This window comes from Oncorhynchus gorbuscha, linkage group LG16, assembly GCF_021184085.1.
Source record: "Oncorhynchus gorbuscha isolate QuinsamMale2020 ecotype Even-year linkage group LG16, OgorEven_v1.0, whole genome shotgun sequence".
Lineage (NCBI taxonomy): Eukaryota > Metazoa > Chordata > Actinopteri > Salmoniformes > Salmonidae > Oncorhynchus > Oncorhynchus gorbuscha.
Window position 1 is genome coordinate 13,043,648 of NC_060188.1, and position 19,293 is coordinate 13,062,940.

General features: G+C 47.0%; 1 protein-coding gene across 1 annotated transcript in view; it reads left to right on the plus strand.

The window, feature by feature from the left end:
- LOC123998995 (SH3 and multiple ankyrin repeat domains protein 1-like) overlaps positions 1–19,293 on the plus strand; it is an 87,594-nt gene that overhangs the window by 1,456 nt on the left and 66,845 nt on the right. The window contains exons 2-6 of the mRNA XM_046304299.1: positions 6,999–7,202; positions 13,866–13,937; positions 14,418–14,526; positions 15,438–15,592; positions 16,025–16,192. Of these exons, the coding sequence (XP_046160255.1) occupies positions 6,999–7,202; positions 13,866–13,937; positions 14,418–14,526; positions 15,438–15,592; positions 16,025–16,192 (708 nt within the window). The remainder of the gene's footprint in view (positions 1–6,998; positions 7,203–13,865; positions 13,938–14,417; positions 14,527–15,437; positions 15,593–16,024; positions 16,193–19,293) is intronic.

Genomic DNA, 19,293 nt, shown 5'->3' on the forward strand with positions numbered 1-19,293 from the left:
TACTTTGTTGAAGCACCTTTGGCAGCGATTACATCCTCTTGTCTTCTTGGGTATGACACTACAAGCTTGGCACACCTGTATTTGGGAGTTTCTCCCATTCTTCTCTGCAGATCCTCTCAAGTTCTGTCATGTTGGATGGGGAGCTTTACTGCACAGCTATTTTCAGGTCTCTCCAGAGATGTTTGATCGGGTTCAAGTCCGGGCTGGGCCACTCAAGGACGTTCAGAGACTTGTCCCGAAGCCACTCCTGCGTTGTCTTGGCTGTGAGTTGTTGTCCTGTTGGAAAGTGAATCTTTGCCCCAGTCTGAGGTACTGAGTGCTCTGGAGCAGGTTTTCATCAAGGATCTCTCTGTACTTTGCTCCGTTCATCTTTCCCTCGATCCTGACTCGTCTCCCAGTCCCTGATGCTGAAAAAATCCCTACAGGATGATGCTGCCACCACCTTGCTTCACCGTAGGGATGTTACCAGGTTTCCTCCAGACGTGACGCTTGGCATTCAGGCCAAAGAGTTCAATCTTGGTTTCATCAGACCAGAGAATATTGTTTCTCATGGTCTTAGACTCTTTGGGTGCCTTTTGGCAAACTCCAAGCAGGCAGTCATGTCCCTTCTACTGAGGAGTGGCTTCCGTCTGGCCAATCTACCATAAAGGCCTGAATGGTGGAGTGCTGCAGAGATGGTTGTCCTTCTGGAAGGTTCTCCCATCTTCACAGAGGCACTCTTTAGCTCTGTCAGAGTGACCATCGGGTTCTTGGTCACCTCCCTGACCAAGGCCCCTCTCCCCCAATTGCACAGTTTGCCCTGGCGGCCAGCTCTAGGAAGAGTCTTGGTGGTTCCAAACTTATTCCATTTAAGAATGATTGGAGGCCACTGTGTTCTTGAAGACCTTCAATGATGCAGACATTTTTTGGTACCCTTACCCAGATCTGTGGGCCGGCACAATCCTGTCTCGGAGCTCTACGGACAATTCCATTGACCTCATGGCTTGGCTTTTGCTCTGACATGCACTGTCAACTGTGGGACCTTATATAGACAGGTGTGTGCATTTCCAAATCATGTCCAAACAATTGAATTTACCACAGGTGGACTCCAATTAAGTTGTCAAGGATGATAAATGGCAAAATGTTGAGTCTCTTAGCAAAGGGTCTGAATACTTATATAAATAAGGTATTTCTGTTTTGTTTTATTTAATCCATTTTAGAATAAGGCTGTAACGTAACAAAATGTGGAAAAAGTCAAGGGGTCTGAATACTTTCTGATTGCACTGTATGTGTCTGTGTGCTGATTTGAATGTGTTATGATGACTATACGAGTGTGTATTACTGTGTAGTACTGTGTATTACTGTGTAGTACTGTGTATTACTTTATTCTATGGATCTCCTGCTGTTACTTGTTCCCTCGCTCCGCTGTGTGTGCGAACAGTGAGAAGCATGCTGGGGAATTGGTTACCCAAGATCCTTTCTCTGTGTCTTATGGAAGGAACGTGTATTTTGACATGATCTAAGATAACCAATACTACAGTTTGTGCTGCCACATTATGGTCAGTGACACCACATGACTTCCAGATGTTTCTGAGGAGTAGGGCAATATCCTGTCCTCTATTTCTCCCCTCTCCTGACGTCCCTCCATCTCATATCGTCCTTCTCTCCTTTTGTCTTCCACACCGTCCCTTCACCCTCATTACCTCACTTCTTCCCATCTCTCTCTCTCTCTCTCTCTCTCTCTCTCTCTCTCTCTCTCTCTCTCTCTCTCTCTCTCTCTCTCTCTCTCTCTCTCTCTCTCTCTCTCTCTCTCTCTCTCTCTCTCTCTCTCTCTCTCTCTCTCTCTCTCTCTCTCTCTCTCTCTCTCTCTCTCTCTCTCTCTCTCTCTCTCTCTCTCTCTCTCTCTCTCTCTCTCTCTCTCTCTCTCTCTCTCTCTCTCTCTCTCTCTTCTCTCTCTTCTCTCTCTTCTCTCTCTCTTGTCCTCCCTCCTATCTCCTTCTCTCCTGTGCAGTGGGGTAATATGGTTCTATAATCTCAGTGTATTAGGCCTGATCTACATGTCTACGTGTCAGCTAATTCGCCCTCAATAAACTCTAATTGCTGGTTAATTGTATTGTAATGAGATCATGGAGAGACGGGCAGCAGCTCATAAACACAAATGTTATGAATTTAGGATTTCCACAACTGGCTAAGAAGTGCCCACATACCCCCTGATATATATTTACCTACACATACAGTATATAGTACATCTATACACAGTCATCTTACCTGCTGTATAAACATAGTATCATCCCATTGACATACATTTAGAGTAGACCAACAACTGTAAGCCTTGTAAGGGCCTCCTCAGTGCTCAGCCAGAGGTGAAGAGGGGCCCAGATAAGAGAAGCAGAGCCAGATAAGAGGGTGAAGAGAGGAGAGGACAGGGGATGGAAGGAGGGAAACAGGGGGCTGAAAGGAATGTGGAAAGGAGGACTGTGTGACTGTGAGGTAGCTAGAGAGGGGGAACATAGCAAATAGATGGGAAAGAGGTAGTGAGAGAAATAGAGAGAGGCCAAAGGAGAAAGGGAGAGAGAAATTGCCTTAAACAGAGTGGGAGAGAGGGAGTGGTTATTTCCCCATAGTTCTCATTAAAGGCTGCTAATCCCCCTGCACTTGCCCTGCAGAAAAGGGCCAGAGGGTAGGAGAGAGTGAGTGAGTGAGTGAGTGAGTGAGTGAGTGAGTGAGTGAGTGAGTGAGTGAGTGAGTGAGTGAGTGAGTGAGTGAGTGAGTGAGTGAGTGAGTGAGTGAAATCCCACACCTTACAAAATATTTTAAGAAAGTTATAGCTTATTAGCAATACAGTTAGCCTTATTAACTCAACTACAAACGTATATCCTATTAGCAATACAGTTAGCCTCATTAACTCATCTACAAACATATAGCCTATTAGCAATACAGTTAGCCACATTAACTCATCTACAAACATATAGCCTATTAGCAATACAGTTAGCCTCATTAACTCATCTACAAACATATAGCCTATTAGCAATACAGTTAGCCTCATTAACTCATCTACAAACATATAGCCTATTAGCAATACAGTTAGCCTCATTAACTAATCTACAAACATATAGCCTATTAGCAATACAGTTAGCCACATTAACTCATCTACAAACATATAGCCTATTAGCAATACAGTTAGCCTCATTAACGCATCTACAAACATATAGCCTATTAGCAATACAGTTAGCCTCATTAACTAATCTACAAACATATAGCCTATTAGCAATACAGTTAGCCACATTAACTCATCTACAAACATATAGCCTATTAGCAATACAGTTAGCCTCATTAACGCATCTACAAACATATAGCCTATTAGCAATACAGTTAGCCTCATTAACGCATCTACAAACATATAGCCTATTAGCAATACAGTTAGCCACATTAACTCATCTACAAACATATAGCCTATTAGCAATACAGTTAGCCTCATTAACTCATCTACAAACATATAGCCTATTAGCAATACCTTTAGCCTCATTAACTCATCTACAAACATATAGCCTATTAGCAATACAGTTTGCCACATTAACTCATCTACAAACATATAGCCTATTAGCAATACAGTTAGCCTCATTAACGCATCTACAAACATATAGCTTATTAGCAATACAGTTTGCCACATTAACTCATCTACAAACATATAGCCTATTAGCAATACAGTTAGCCACATTAACTCATCTACAAACATATAGCCTATTAGCAATACAGTTTGCCACATTAACTCATCTACAAACATATAGCCTATTAGCAATACAGTTAGCCTCATTAACGCATCTACAAACATATAGCTTATTAGCAATACCTTTAGCCTCATTAACTCATCTACAAACATATAGCCTATTAGCAATACCTTTAGCCACATTAACTCATCTACAAACATATAGCCTATTAGCAATACCTTTAGCCTCATTAACTCATCTACAAACATATAGCCTATTAGCAATACAGTTTGCCACATTAACTCATCTACAAACATATAGCCTATTAGCAATACAGTTAGCCTCATTAACGCATCTACAAACATATAGCTTATTAGCAATACAGTTTGCCACATTAACTCATCTACAAACATATAGCCTATTAGCAATACAGTTAGCCTCATTAACGCATCTACAAACATATAGCTTATTAGCTATATGTTTGTAGATTGATAAACTTTCTCCTCCTCCTCAATGATCTCAGATTATATTTAGCTTCCCTAGCTTGCATTATGTTTGCGTGTGTGTTTTTTGAAGGGACTGAGTGTTAATTCTAATGTGTGATTGAATGTACATGTTGGTGCAGTATGTCAGCGTGTGTGTAAGAAACAATCTATTGCATGCTGACACACCTACTCATCCTCTCTCTTTTACTCTCCCTTTCAATGTCTCTCTTTCTCCATCTCTCTTTCTCTCTCACTCCCTCCCTCCCTCTCTATATCCCTCCCTCGCTCCCTCTCTTATACATAAACCCTTTCCTCCCCGACTCCACCTCTTGTTCTCCGTCTCACTGTAAAACACACATACACACAGGCACTCTCTCACTTTATCCCATAGTTCCCCATCTCCAAGGGAACACAGGGATGTCTCTATGGCAACAAGGAGCTTGCTCCAATAATGAACTGGTTGCCATAGTGATTCGGTTGGCTGTGCACAAACCCAGACTGAATAAAAGAGAGGGAGAGAGACATTTTACACCTCTGCACAGTATTCCATTCTCATTCTCTCCCTCCTTCAAACTCTCTCTCTCTCACACACACACACACACACACACACACACACACACACACACACACACACACACACACACACACACACACACACACACACACACACACACACACACACACACACACACACACACACACACACACACACACACACACACACACACAGCCAGTGTCGTGTCTTTGACTATGCCGGGTTAAGTGATATGACATGCTATTCTATAGAATAATTTATCCGTAATTAATATCACCTGATTGAGCTAATCATGTAAATGTAATTAACCACAGAGTTGGGGCACCACAGAATAATATTTTTGGAGCTGTTATCTTCCGAATAAACTCTTAAAGACCTAGTAATATTTTACATGAATAGCAGTCAATATTAATCGTCACCTTAATTCAGTCTCATCTGAAAGTTGTAAATTCTTGGTTATCTTCACGAACCCTGGCTAACAAGTTGAATCAGCAATACAAAATTGGGTTTAATTATTTATTTCCTAAATACCTAACTAATCACACAGAATTACACATACACATAATTAATCATAACTTGATTACAAATGACGTCATAAAGGAAAACGTCCCTGGCGGGCGGAACAGATATGACAGCTTGTTACACAAAAGAAAAGGGGCTGGTTTTGAGTGAAAGAGCAGGAAGACTAAGTAACAAAGGAAGAAGCTGTGCTATCGTAAATACAGTATCTTATGCATTCTAAATTACCGCCCATTTGTAAAAGGAAAATGCAATAAATATTTACTCTGAGCTGCGCTTCGGTAGGTTGGTAGATGGAAGGCCGTGTTGCCAAACCGAGTCCTTTGAAGAATGTCTCTGGTGGTCAATTGGATACGCTGTAGTAACGTCGTTGTGTGAGTGACGGGACACTCTGTCTGTTCCTTCCTAACCCTCGTTTGCAGCTGCTGTTGCTAACTCAACGGCTAGGAGGTATCACTTCTGTAGTGAATAAGAGTTCAAAGTTCATACCAAAGTTCATACCATTCGCAACCAAAGTTCACGCTGATGTTGGCTTCGTTCTGTAGTTTTTATCTGAACCATTCTGACATCGGACCGTCGTCCTTACATCTCACATTTTAGAAGCTAAAATCATATTTCAACCTATCACGAATAATTTAATTATCAAACATTTAAATTGAACAACAATTCCATGTGAATCCGATAACTCTGATGTGTAGACTTTCCACTGTAGAGTTTATGTCATCTTATCATTGATGAGAATGTCTCAGATGACAACCGAACTGACATCATTCATTAAGTACCACCGCATATGTTCAGTTGGTCGGATTACCAGAATATAGTTAATTTCCCCCCACCTACTGATGTTCCCATAATCTCTATGTTAACCAAGGGGTTTGCAAATGTAACATCAGTAGGGTAGAGAGAGGAAAAAGGGGGGAAGAGGTATTTATGACTGTCATAAACCTACCCCCAGGCCAACGTCATGACACCAGACAGACAGAGAGAGTGTGTGAGACAGTCAGTGAGGGAGAGATTAAGACAGAAAGAGAGAGTTAAACACGTTAGTGAGATGTATTGAGCCGTGGAGCGTACATCCATGCATGCAGAAGCTGCAAGCGAGAGATCCAGCTGCTCTCCAGAAGGACCAATCACACAGCTGCTTCAAGGTCAGGGGAATAGCCTGCTCTACCTCAGCCTCAGCCCAGACTCACACCAGAGAGAGAGAGAAAGAGAGGAAGACTGTTTGATTCATGATCTACAGAAACAGATGTGGATCTGTCCATAAAAGGACATTAAGTCTAATGCTAACTGTGCCTATATGATACAGCACAATCAAACATTCTATTCATCTCACCATACAGGAGCTCACTGGTCAGAGGAGACAGTACCATCAGCCATTCATATCTCCTTACTGTATAAAACCATACACATCACTGGTCCCTGTGGTGGACTCACAATGTCTCTCCCTAGTGGTTCAGAATGGTAATGACAGCAGTACTGCAGCGAGGAGCAGTTCTCCACTTCTGACAGACACACTAATACTGCACCAGGACCCTTCCCTCAGTCTAGACTGTTAAATTGCTGTTACTTTTCTACTTTACAGTTCAATGCTTTCCTTTTCCGCACTTTTCTTGTTTAGTGTTTTCATTTAAACCCCAACTACCCCCCCCTCTCCACCCTCTATCTCTTCTCTATAAGCACCACTATTGAACCCTCTCTCTTCTCTCTCTCCCTCTCCCTCTCTCTCCCTCTCCCTCTCCCTCTCCCCTTCTCTCCCCGTCTCCTCCGCAGAAGTGTTTGCGGTTCAACCCAGATGCGACCGTTTGGAAGGCCAAGCAGCAGGTGCTATGTTCTCTGACCGATTCGTTGCGGGATGTGTTGAACTACGGCTTGTTCCAACCAGCCACCGAAGGCCATGACGCCAAGTTCCTGGAGGAGGAGAAGATGCTGAGAGAGTACCCACAATCCTTTGAGAAGGGGGTACCATATCTAGAGGTATATACAGCCTGGATGTAAGGTTACACTGTAAGGTTACTCTCATTCTGTGGGTTACTCTGTAAGGTTACTCTGTAAGGTTACTATATAAGGTTACTCTGTAAGGTTACTCTCACTCTGTGGGCTACTCTGTAAGGTTACTCTGTGGGCTACTCTGTAAGGTTACACTGTGGGTTACTCTGTAAATTTACTCTCACGCTGCGTTACTCTGTAAGGTTACTCTGTGGGTTACTCTGTAAGGTTACTCTAACTCTGGGTTACTCTGTATGGTTACTCTCAATCTGTGGGTTACTCTGTAAGGTTACTATGTGGGTTACTCTCACTCTGTGGGTTACTCTGTAAGGTTACTCTCACTCTATGGGATACTCTGTAAAGGTTACTCTCACTCTGTTGGTTACTCTGTAAGGTTACTCTGTTGGTTACACTGTACGGTTACTCTCACTCTGTGGGTTACTCTGTAAGGTTACTCTGTGGGTTACTCTCACTCAGTGGGTTACTCTGTACGGTTACTCTCACTCTATGGGTTATTCTGTAAGGTTACTCTCACTCTGTTCGTTACTCTGTAAGGTTACTCTGTGGGTTACTATGTAAGGTTACTCTCACTCTGTGGGTTACTCTGTAAGGTTACTCTGTGGGCTACTCTCACTGTGGGTTACTCTCACTCTGGGTTACTCTGTAAGGTTACTCTGTGGGTTACTATGTAAGGTTACTCTCACTCTGTGGGTTACTCTGTAAGGTTACTCTGTGGGCTACTCTCACTATGTGGGTTACTCTGTGAGGTTACTCTCACTCTGTGGGTTACTCTGTAAGGTTACTCTGTGGGTTACTCTCACTCGGTGGGTTACTCTGTAAGGTTAGTCTCACTCTATGGGTTACTCTGTAAGGTTACTCTCACTCTGTGGGTTACTCTGTAAGATTACTCTCACTCTGTGGTTTAATCTGTAAGGTTACTCTGTGGGTTACTCTGTAAGGTTACTCTGTGGGCTAATCTCATTCTGTGGGTTATTCTGTAAGGTTACTCTCACTCTGTGGGTTACTCTGTAAGGTTACTCTGTGGGCTACTCTCACTGTGGGTTACTCTCACTCTGGGTTACTCTGTAAGGTTACTCTGTGGGCTACTCTCACTCTGTGGGTTACTCTGTAAGGTTAGGTTACTCTCACTCTGTGGGTTACTCTATAAGGTTACTCTGTGGGCTACTCTCACTCTGTGGGTTACTCTGTAAGGTTACTCTGTGGGTTACTCTGTAAGGTTACTCTGTGGGCTACTCTCACTCTGTGGGTTACTCTGTAAGGTTACTCTCACTCTGTTGGATACTCTGTAAGGTTACTCTGTGGGCTACTCTCACTCTGTGGGTTACTCTCACTCTGGGTTACTCTGTAAGGTTCCTCTGTTGGTTACTCTGTAAGGTTACTCTTTGGGCTACACTCACTCTGTGGGTTACTCTCACTCTGGGTTACTCTGTAAGGTTACTCTGTGGGTTACTCTGTAAGGTTACTCTCACTCTGTGGGTTACTCTGTACGGTTACTCTGTGGGCTACTCTCACTCTGTGGGTTACTCTGTAAGGTTACTCTGTAAGGTTACTCTCACTCTGTGGGTTGCCCTGCAAGGTTACTCTGTGAGTTACCCTCACTCTGTGGGTTACTCTGTATGGTTACTCTCACTCTGTGGGTTACTCTCACTTTGTGGGTTACCCTGCACGGTTACTCTGTGGGTTACTCTGTAAGGTTACTCTGTGGGTTATTCTCACTCTGTGGGTTACTCTGTAAGGTTACTCTGTGTGTTACTCTCACTCGTGGGTTACTCTGTAAGGTTACTCTGTGGGCTACTCTCAGTCTGTGGGTTACTCTGTATGGTTACTCTCACTCTGTGGGTTACTCTCACTCTGGGTTTCTCTGTATGGTTACTCTATGGGTTACTCTGTAAGGTTACTCTTCGGGCTGCTCTCACTCTGTGGGTTACTCTGTAAGGTTACTCTGTGGGCTACTCTCACTCTGTAAGTTTACTCTGTGGGTTACTCTCGCTCTGTGGGTTACTCTGTAAGGTTACTCTTTGGGCTTCTCACACTCTGTGGGTTAGTCTGTAAGGTTACTCTCACTCTGTGGGTTACCCTGTAAGGTTACTCTGCCGGCTTCTCTCACTCTGTGGGTTACTCTGTATGGTTACTCTCACTCTGTGGGTTACTCTGTGGATTACTCTCACTTTGTGGGTTACTCTCACTTTGTGGGTTACCCTGCACAGTTACTCTGTGGGTTACTCTGTAAGGTTACTCTGTGGGTTATTCTCACTCTGTGGGTTACTCTGTAAGGTTACTCTGTGGGTTACTCTTACTCTGTGGGTTACTCTGTAAGGTTACTCTCACTCTGTGGGTTACTCTGTAAGGTTACTCTGTGGGTTATTCTCACTCTGTGGGTTACTCTGTAAGGTTACTCTGTAAGGTTACTCTGTGTGTTACTCTGTAAGGTTACTCTCACTCTGTGGGTTACTCTGTTAGGTTACTTTGTGGGCTACTCTGTAAGGTTACTCTCACTCTGTGGGTTACTCTGTTAGGTTACTCTGTGGGCTACTCTCACTCTGTGGGTTACTCTGTGGGCTACTCTCACTCTGTGGGTTACTCTGTAAGGTTACTCTGTGGGTTACTCTGTAAGGTTACTCTCACTCTGTGGGTTACTCTGTTAGGTTACTCTGTGGGCTACTCTCACTCTGTGGGTTACTCTGTAAGGTTACGCTGTGGGCTACTCTCACTCTGTGGGTTACTCTGTAAGGTTACTCTGTGGGTTATTCTCACTCTGTGGGTTACTCTGTAAGGTTACTCTGTAAGGTTACTCTCACTCTGTGGGTTGCCCTGTAAGGTTACTCTGTGAGTTACCCTCACTCTGTGGGTTACTCTGTATGGTTACTCTCACTCTGTGGGTTACTCTCAGTTTGTGGGTTACCCTGCACGGTTACTGTGTGGGTTACTCTGTAAGGTTACTCTGTGGGTTATTCTCACTCTGTGGGTTACTCTGTTAGGTTACTCTGTGGGCTACTCTCACTCTGTGGGTTACTCTGTAAGGTTACTCTGTGGGCTACTCTCACTCTGTGGGTTACTCTGTAAGGTTACTCTGTGGGCTACTCTCACTCTGTGGGTTACTCTGTAAGGTTACTCTGTGGGCTACTCTCACTCTGTGGGTTACTCTGTAAGGTTACTCTGTGGGTTTATTCTCACTCTGTGGGTTACTTTGTAAGGTTACTCTGTAAGGTTACTCTGTGGGTTACTCTGTGGGTTACTCTGTAAGGTTACTCTCACTCTGTGGGTTGCCCTGTAAGATTACTCTGTGGGTTACCCTCACTCTGTGGGTTACTCTGTATGGTTACTCTCACTCTGTGGGTTACTCTCACTTTGTGGGTTACCCTGCACGGTTACTCTGTGGGTTACTCTGTAAGGTTACTCTGTGGGTTATTCTAACTCTGTGGGTTACTCTGTAAGGTTACTCTGTAAGGTTACTCTGTGTGTTACCCTCACTCGTGGGTTACTCTGTAAGGTTACTCTGTGGGTTACTCTGTAAGGTTACTCTCACTCTGTGGGTTACTCTGTAAGGTTACTCATTGGGCTACTCTCACTCTGTGGGTTACTCTGTAAGGTTACTCTGTGGGCTACTCTCACTCTGTGGGTTACTCTGTAAGGTTACTCTGTGGGCTACTCTCACTCTGTGGGTTACTCTGTAAGGTTACTCTGTGGGCTACTCTCACTCTGTGGGTTACTCTGTAAGGTTACTCTGTGGGCTAATCTCACTCTGTGGGTTACTCTGTAAGGTTACTCTCACTCTGTGGGTTACTCTGTGGGCTACTCTCACTCTGTGGGTTACTCTCACTCTGGGTTACTCTGTAAGGTTATCTGTGGGTTACTCTGTAAGGTTACTCTGTGGGCTACTCTCACTCTGTGGGTTACTCTCACTCTGGGTTACTCTGTAAAGTTATCTGTGGGTTACTCTGTAAGGTTACTCTATGGGCGAATCTCACTCTGGGTTACTCTGTAAGGTTACTCTCACTCTGTGGGTTACTCTGTAAGGTTACTCTGTGGGGTACTCTCACTCTGTGGGTTACTCTCACTCTGGGTTACTCTGTAAGGTTCCTCTGTGGGTTACTCTGTAAGTTTACTCTTTGGGTTACTCTCACACCGTGGGTTACTCTGTAAGGTTAGGTTACTCTCACTCTGTGGGTTACTCTGTAAGGTTACCCTGTGGGCTACTCTCACTGTAAGTTTACTCTGTGGGTTACTCTGTAAGGTTACTCTGTAAGGTTACTATGTAAGGTTACTCTCACTCTGTGGGTTACTCTGTAAGGTTACTCTGTAAGGTTACTCTCACTCTGTGGGTTACTCTGTAAGGTTACTCTGTAAGGTTACTCTCACTCTGTGGGTTACTCTGTAAGGTTACTCTTTGGGCTTCTCTCACTCTGTGGGTTACCCTGTAAGGTTACTCTGTGGGTTACTCTCACTCTGTGGGTTACTCTGTAAGGTTACTCTCCCTCTGTGGGTTACACTGTAAAGTTACTCTGTGGGCTTCTCTCACTCTGTGGGTTACTCTGTAAGGTTACTCTGTGGGCTACTCTCACTCTGTGGGTTACTCGGTAAGGTTACTATGTGGGCTACAACCTTCCCAAGTTCTCTCACGTCACCCCGCTCCTCCGCTCTCTCCACTGGCTTCCAGTTGAAGCTCGCATCCGCTACAAGACCATGGTGCTTGCCTACGGAGCTGTGAGGGGAACGGCACCTCAGTACCTCCAGGCTCTGATCAGGCCCTACACCCAAACAAGGGCACTGCGTTCATCCACCTCTGGCCTGCTCGCCTCCCTACCACTGAGGAAGTACAGTTCCCGCTCAGCCCAGTCAAAACTGTTCGCTGCTCTGGCCCCCCAATGGTGGAACAAACTCCCTCACGACGCCAGGACAGCGGAGTCAATCACCACCTTCCGGAGACACCTGAAACCCCACCTCTTTAAGGAATACCTAGGATAGGATAAGTAATCCCTCTCACCCCCCTTTAAGATTTAGATGCACTATTGTAAAGTGACTGTTCCACTGGATGTCATAAGGTGAATGCACCAATTTGTAAGTCGCTCTGGATAAGAGCGTCTGCTAAATGACTTAAATGTAAATGTAAATGTAAATACTCTCACTCTGTGGGTTACTCTGTAAGGTTACTCTGTGGGCTACTCTCTCTCTGTGGGTTACTCTGTAAGGTTACTCTGTGGGCTACTCTCACTCTGTGGGTTACTCTGTAAGGTTACTCTGTGGGCTACTCTCACTCTGTGGGTTACTCTGTAAGGTTACTCTGTGGGCTACTCTCACTCTGTGGGTTATTCTGTAAGGTTACTCTGTGGGCTACTCTCACTCTGTGGGTTACTCTGTAAGGTTACTCTGTGGGCTACTCTCACTCTGTGGGTTACTCTGTAAGGTTACTATGTGGGCTACTCTCACTCTGTGGGTTACTCTGTAAGGTCACTCTGTGGGCTACTCTCACTCTGTGGGTTACTCTGTAAGGTTACTCTGTGGGCTACTCTCACTCTGTGGGTTACTCTGTAAGGTTACTCTGTGGGCTACTCTCACTCTGTGGGTTACTCTGTAAGGTCACTCTGTGGGCTACTCTCACTCTGTGGGTTACTCTCACTCTGTGGGCTACTCTCACTCTGTGGGTTACTCTGTAAGGTCACTCTGTGGGTTACTCTCACTCTGTGGGCTACTCTCACTCTGTGGGTTACTCTCACTCTGTGGGCTACTCTCACTCTGTGGGCTACTCTCACTCTGTGGGTTACTCTCACTCTGTGGGCTACTCTCACTCTGTGGGTTACTCTCACTCTGTGGGCTACTCTCACTCTGTGGGTTACTCTCACTCTGTGGGTTACTCTCACTCTGTGGGTTACTCTCACTCTGTGGGCTACTCTCACTCTGTGGGTTACTCTCACTCTGTGGGCTACGCTCACTCTGTGGGCTACTCTCACTCTGTGGGTTACTCTCACTCTGTGGGCTACTCTCACTCTGTGGGCTACTCTCACTCTGTGGGCTACTCTCACTCTGTGGGTTACTCTCACTCTGTGGGCTACTCTCACTCTGTGGGTTACTCTCACTCTGTGGGCTACTCTCACTCTGTGGGTTACTCTGTAAGGTCACTCTGTGGGTTACTCTCACTCTGTGGGCTACTCTCACTCTGTGGGTTACTCTCACTCTGTGGCTGGAAACTAGTGTAAACCTGTGCCGTTTCTTTCTTTTTAAAATCTTTTTTTCGTTGAGAGAGGAGGACGAAGAGAAGGATGGAAGTTATGGGTAAACTAGATAAAGCATCATTTTGCAATACATCTGCAGGCTCCATCATGTGGATCTAGGCCAAAAGCTGAGGACAAAAGGCCTTCCAGTCAGGATTTAACTCTCTCTCTCTCTCTCTCTGTCTGTCTGTCTGTCTGTCTGTCTCTCTCTCTCTCTCTCTCTCTCTCTCTCTCTCTCTCTCTCTCTCTCTCTCTCTCTCTCTCTGTCTGTCTGTCTGTCTGTCTGTCTGTCTGTCTGTCTGTCTGTCTGTCTGTCTGTCTGTCTGTCTGTCTGTCTGTCTGTCTGTCTGTCTGTCTGTCTGTCTGTCTGTCTGTCTGTCTGTCTGTCTGTCTGTCTGTCTGTCTGTCTCTCTCTCTCTAGTTTCGATACAAGACCAGAGTGTACAAACAGACCAATCTAGATGAGAAACAGCTGGCTAAACTGCACACTAAGGTACTGGTGGTCTGTTTCAAAGGGTGTGGCACAGTGTGAATTGTAGGTGTAAGTGTGTGTAGCATGCATTGGTGCAGTATGATGGTGTAATCTGTTGGCGGGAGTGTGTGTGTATGTGTGTGCATACTTATGCGTGGGTGTGTGCACTCTTTGCGTGTCAGTGTGTGTGTGTGTGAGTGGGACTGCACACTGTCTGTCTGCAGTTACAGGCCCTTGGGGCAGCCCTCCACTGTTAGCTGTGCTGTGCTTTGTGTGGCAGACAACTCCAGTATTAATGTGTCACCTCTGCTCTCCGTGGAACGCAGTGCTGGCACACTCTTAGAAAAAAGTGTTCCAAATGGTTCTTTGGCTTTCCCTATTGGAGAACCCTTCTTGGTTCCAGGTATGGTTCTTCAAAGGGTTCTCCTATGGGGACAGCCAAAGAACACTTTTAGGTTCTGCAGTCCCCTCATCTCTCTCTATCCCCTCATGCTCTCATAGGCCAGTCTGAAGAAGTTCATGGACAATATCCAAAGTGGCTCTGTGGACAAGATGGCCAAGTTCTTGGACAAAGGGCTTGACCCCAACTACCAGGACCCTGACACGGGAGGTGAGACGCTGTCAGATGCTGTCCGCTGCCAGGGTGACCTCTCCTCAGTCAGTTAGCACCAATCACCCATTTAGTCGGTCGGTCTGTCTGTCTGTCCGTCCGTCCGTCCGTCCGTCCGTCCGTCCGTCTGTCCGTCTGTCTGTCTGTCTGTCTGTCTGTCTGTCTGTCTGTCTGTCTGTCTGTCTGTCTGTCTGTCTGTCTGTCTGTCTGTCTGTCTGTCTGTCTGTCTGTCTGTCTGTCTGTCTGTCTGTCTGTCTATCTGTCTGTCTGTCTGTCTGTCTGTCTGAAATCCTTCTTAGTGACCCATAACATTTGTGGGGCATATGGCCACTGTATATTTAGCATCCTAGAGATCATTTCCAGACCCTTCAGCCATACAACCTGTCATCTAGCTAGCAAACTGTTCATATCCAAGTTGAATTAGCTAACAGCCAAGATAGCTGTGGGAGCTATGGCTAATGGCTGTCCTCTGTAACCTCGACCTGAAAACCCCCAATACTCTCTCCAACTCTGAATCACACTTACCCAAAGCTCTATCTAACACTTAAATATGATTATAATAAGCAAAGTAGACAGTTAGTTTGTGTCTCATTTAAGAGCCAGATAATATAACGAGGTGGGAGACAGGCAGCTACTGTTAGCAGTTTTGGATGTGCTGCAACAGTCCTCTCACACAACAGAGCCTGCTGTCGCTGGGAGTGTGAAGTGCACTTCCACCTGGCAACACCAGGGGGCAGCAGAGCTCTACATCTGCCACTATCAGATAAGGGATACCGTACTACTACAGTAGACTAGAGTGACATGATGCTGTGATGTTCATGTCATAACTCCATGGCCCCACTCCTGTCTGTCTGATGAAATATATGAGCCCCTCCGTCACTCCATTGCTCCATCTCTCTCTCTCTCTGTAGAAACCCCCCTGACGTTGGCTGTGCAATGTGAGCCGGGGGGAGGGGAGGCCATACGGGGGCTGGTGCTGGGAGGGGCTCATCTTGATTTCAGGTCCAAGGATGGACTCACACCTCTACACAAGGCTGTCCGCAGCCACTGCCACACAGCCTTGCTGGTAAACACACACACCTCCTTACACTCACATCCATGGATTAAAGGAGCATGTATGGACCCACTGTGCATAGTGTCTTGTATTGAGATACAGTCATGATGTTCTTATAATGATATCGCATATGTTATAGTGATATTCAGCTAATTGTTTAATACACTCTTAGAAAAAGGGGTTCCAAAAGTTTTTTTGGGCTGTCCCCATAGGAGAACCCTTAGAGGGTACCCTTAGAGTGTTCCATGTAGAACACTCTGTGGAAAGGGTGCTACAAGGGATTCAAACGGGTTCTATCTGAAACCAAAAGGGTTCTACCTGGAACTAAAAAGGGTTATTTAGAGGGTTCTCCTACGGGGACAGCCGAAGAAACCTTTTAGGTTCTAGATAGCACCTTTTTTCTAAGAGTGTAAGTATGTGTGTCTACCTGGTGTGTCCCTATAGACCTTGCTGTCTCTGGGTGCGTCTCCAGACTATAAGGACCGGCGGGGGCTGACTCCGCTCTACCACACTGTGCTGACAGGGGGCGACACCTCCTGCTGTGAGACCCTGCTCCACCACCGCGCCAAGCTGGCCGTCAGGGACGAGAACGGCTGGGATGAGACACACCAGGTAGGTTGAGGTGTAGGTGTGTGTAGGTGTGTGTTTCTGTGGGGTTTAGTCTGTGTTCAAATGTCCATTAGCATTTCACTGTGTTTGTGTGTATATAGGTTTGTGTGTGTGTGTATTTGTGTTAATGTCAGTGTGTAAATGTCATCTCTATATTTATGTTATCCATTCATGTCATGGTACGCCTCCCTTACCCTGATGTGTCTCTCCTGCTACTCACCCCCCTGTACTCCTCTAACCCATGATGAGGCCGTCTCTCATCTCCCTGTACCCTCTAACCCATGATGAGGCCCGTCTCTCATCTCCCTGTACCCTCTAACCCATGATGAGGCCCGTCTCTCATCTCCCTGTACCCTCTAACCCATGATGAGGCCGTCTCTCATCTCCCTGTACCCTCTAACCCATGATGAGGCCGTCTCTCACCCCCCTGTACCCCTCTAACCCATGATGAGGCCGTCTCTCATCTCCCTGTACCTTCTAACCCATGATGAGGCCCATCTCTCATCTCCCTGTACCCTCTAACCCATGATGAGGCCCGTCTCTCATCTCCCTGTACCCTCTAACCCATGATGAGGCCCGTCTCTCATCTCCCTGTACCCTCTAACCCATGATGAGGCCGTCTCTCATCTCCCTGTACCCTCTAACCCATGATGAGGCCGTCTCTCACCCCCCTGTACCCCTCTAACCCATGATGAGGCCGTCTCTCATCTCCCTGTACCTTCTAACCCATGATGAGGCTGTCTCCCACCCCCCTGTACCCTCTAACCCATGATGAGGCCCGTCTCTCATCTCCCTGTACCCTCTAACCCATGATGAGGCTGTCTCTCACCCCCCTGTACCCTCTAACCCATGATGAGGCCCGTCTCTCATCTCCCTGTACCCTCTAACCCATGATGAGGCCGTCTCTCACCCCCCTGTACCCTCTAACCCATGATGAGGCCCGTCTCTCACCTCCCTGTACCTTCTAACCCATGATGAGGCCCGTCTCTCATCTCCCTGTACCTTCTAACCCATGATGAGGCCGTCTCTCATCTCCCTGTACCCTCTAACCCATGATGAGGCCGTCTCTCATCTCCCTGTACCCTCTAACCCATGATGAGGCCGTCTCTCATCTCCCTGTACCTTCTAACCCATGATGAGGCTGTCTCCCACCCCCCTTTACCCTCTAACCCATGATGAGGCCCGTCTCTCATCTCCCTGTACCCTCTAACCCATGATGAGGCCGTCTCTCACCCCCCTGTACCCTCTAACCCATGATGAGGCCCGTCTCTCATCTCCCTGTACCCTCTAACCCATGATGAGGCCGTCTCTCATCTCCCTGTACCCTCTAACCCATGATGAGGCCGTCTCTCACCCCCCTGTACCCTCTAACCCATGATGAGGCCCGTCTCTCATCTCCCTGTACCCTCTAACCCATGATGAGGCCGTCTCTCACCCCCCTGTACCCTCTAACCCATGATGAGGCCCGTCTCTCACCTCCCTGTACCCTCTAACCCATGATGAGGCCCGTCTCTCATCTCCCTGTACCCTCTAACCCATGATGAGGCCCGTCTCTCACCTCCCTGTACCCTCTAACCCATGATGAGGCCGTCTCTCATCTCCCTGTACCCTCTAACCCATGATGAGGCCCGTCTCTCATCTCCCTGTACCCTCTAACCCATGATGAGGCCCGTCTCTCATCTCCCTGTACCCTCTAACCCATGATGAGGCCGTCTCTCACCCCCCTGTACCCCTCTAACCCATGATGAGGCCGTCTCTCATCTCCCTGTACCCTCTAACCCATGATGAGGCCGTCTCTCACCCCCTTGTACCCCTCTAACCCATGATGAGGCTCGTCTCTCATCTCCCTGTACCCTCTAACCCATGATGAGGCCGTCTCTCACCTCCCTGTACCTTCTAACCCATGATGAGGCCGTCTCTCATCTCCCTGTACTCTCTAACCCATGATGAGGCCCGTCTCTCATCTCCCTGTACCCTGTAACCCATGATGAGGCCGTCTCTCACCCCCCTGTACCCTCTAACCCATGATGAGGCCCGTCTCTCACCTCCCTGTACCTTCTAACCCATGATGAGGCCGTCTCTCATCTCCCTGTACCTTCTAACCCATGATGAGGCCCGTCTCTCATCTCCCTGTACCTTCTAACCCATGATGAGGCCGTCTCTCATCTCCCTGTACCCTCTAACCCATGATGAGGCCGTCTCTCATCTCCCTGTACCTTCTAACCCATGATGAGGCCGTCTCTCATCTCCCTGTACCTTCTAACCCATGATGAGGCCGTCTCTCATCTCCCTGTACCTTCTAACCCATGATGAGGCCCGTCTCTCATCTCCCTGTACCCTCTAACCCATGATGAGGCCCGTCTCTCATCTCCCTGTACCCTCTAACCCATGATGAGGCTGTCTCCCACCCCCCTGTACCCTCTAACCCATGATGAGGCCGTCTCTCACCTCCCTGTACCTTCTAACCCATGATGAGGCCGTCTCTCATCTCCCTGTACTCTCTAACCCATGATGAGGCCCGTCTCTCATCTCCCTGTACCCTGTAACCCATGATGAGGCCGTCTCTCACCCCCCTGTACCCTCTAACCCATGATGAGGCCCGTCTCTCACCTCCCTGTACCTTCTAACCCATGATGAGGCCGTCTCTCATCTCCCTGTACCTTCTAACCCATGATGAGGCCCGTCTCTCATCTCCCTGTACCTTCTAACCCATGATGAGGCCGTCTCTCATCTCCCTGTACCCTCTAACCCATGATGAGGCCGTCTCTCATCTCCCTGTACCCTCTAACCCATGATGAGGCCGTCTCTCATCTCCCTGTACCGTCTAACCCATGATGAGGCCCGTCTCTCATCTCCCTGTACCATCTAACCCATGATGAGGCCCGTCTCTCACCCCCCTGTACCCTCTAACCCATGATGAGGCCCGTCTCTCATCTCCCTGTACCCTCTAACCCATGATGAGGCCATCTCTCATCTCCCTGTACCTTCTAACCCATGATGAGGCCCGTCTCTCATCTCCCTGTACCCTGTAACCCATGATGAGGCCCGTCTCTCACCTCCCTGTACCCTCTAACCCATGATGAGGCCCGTCTCTCATCTCCCTG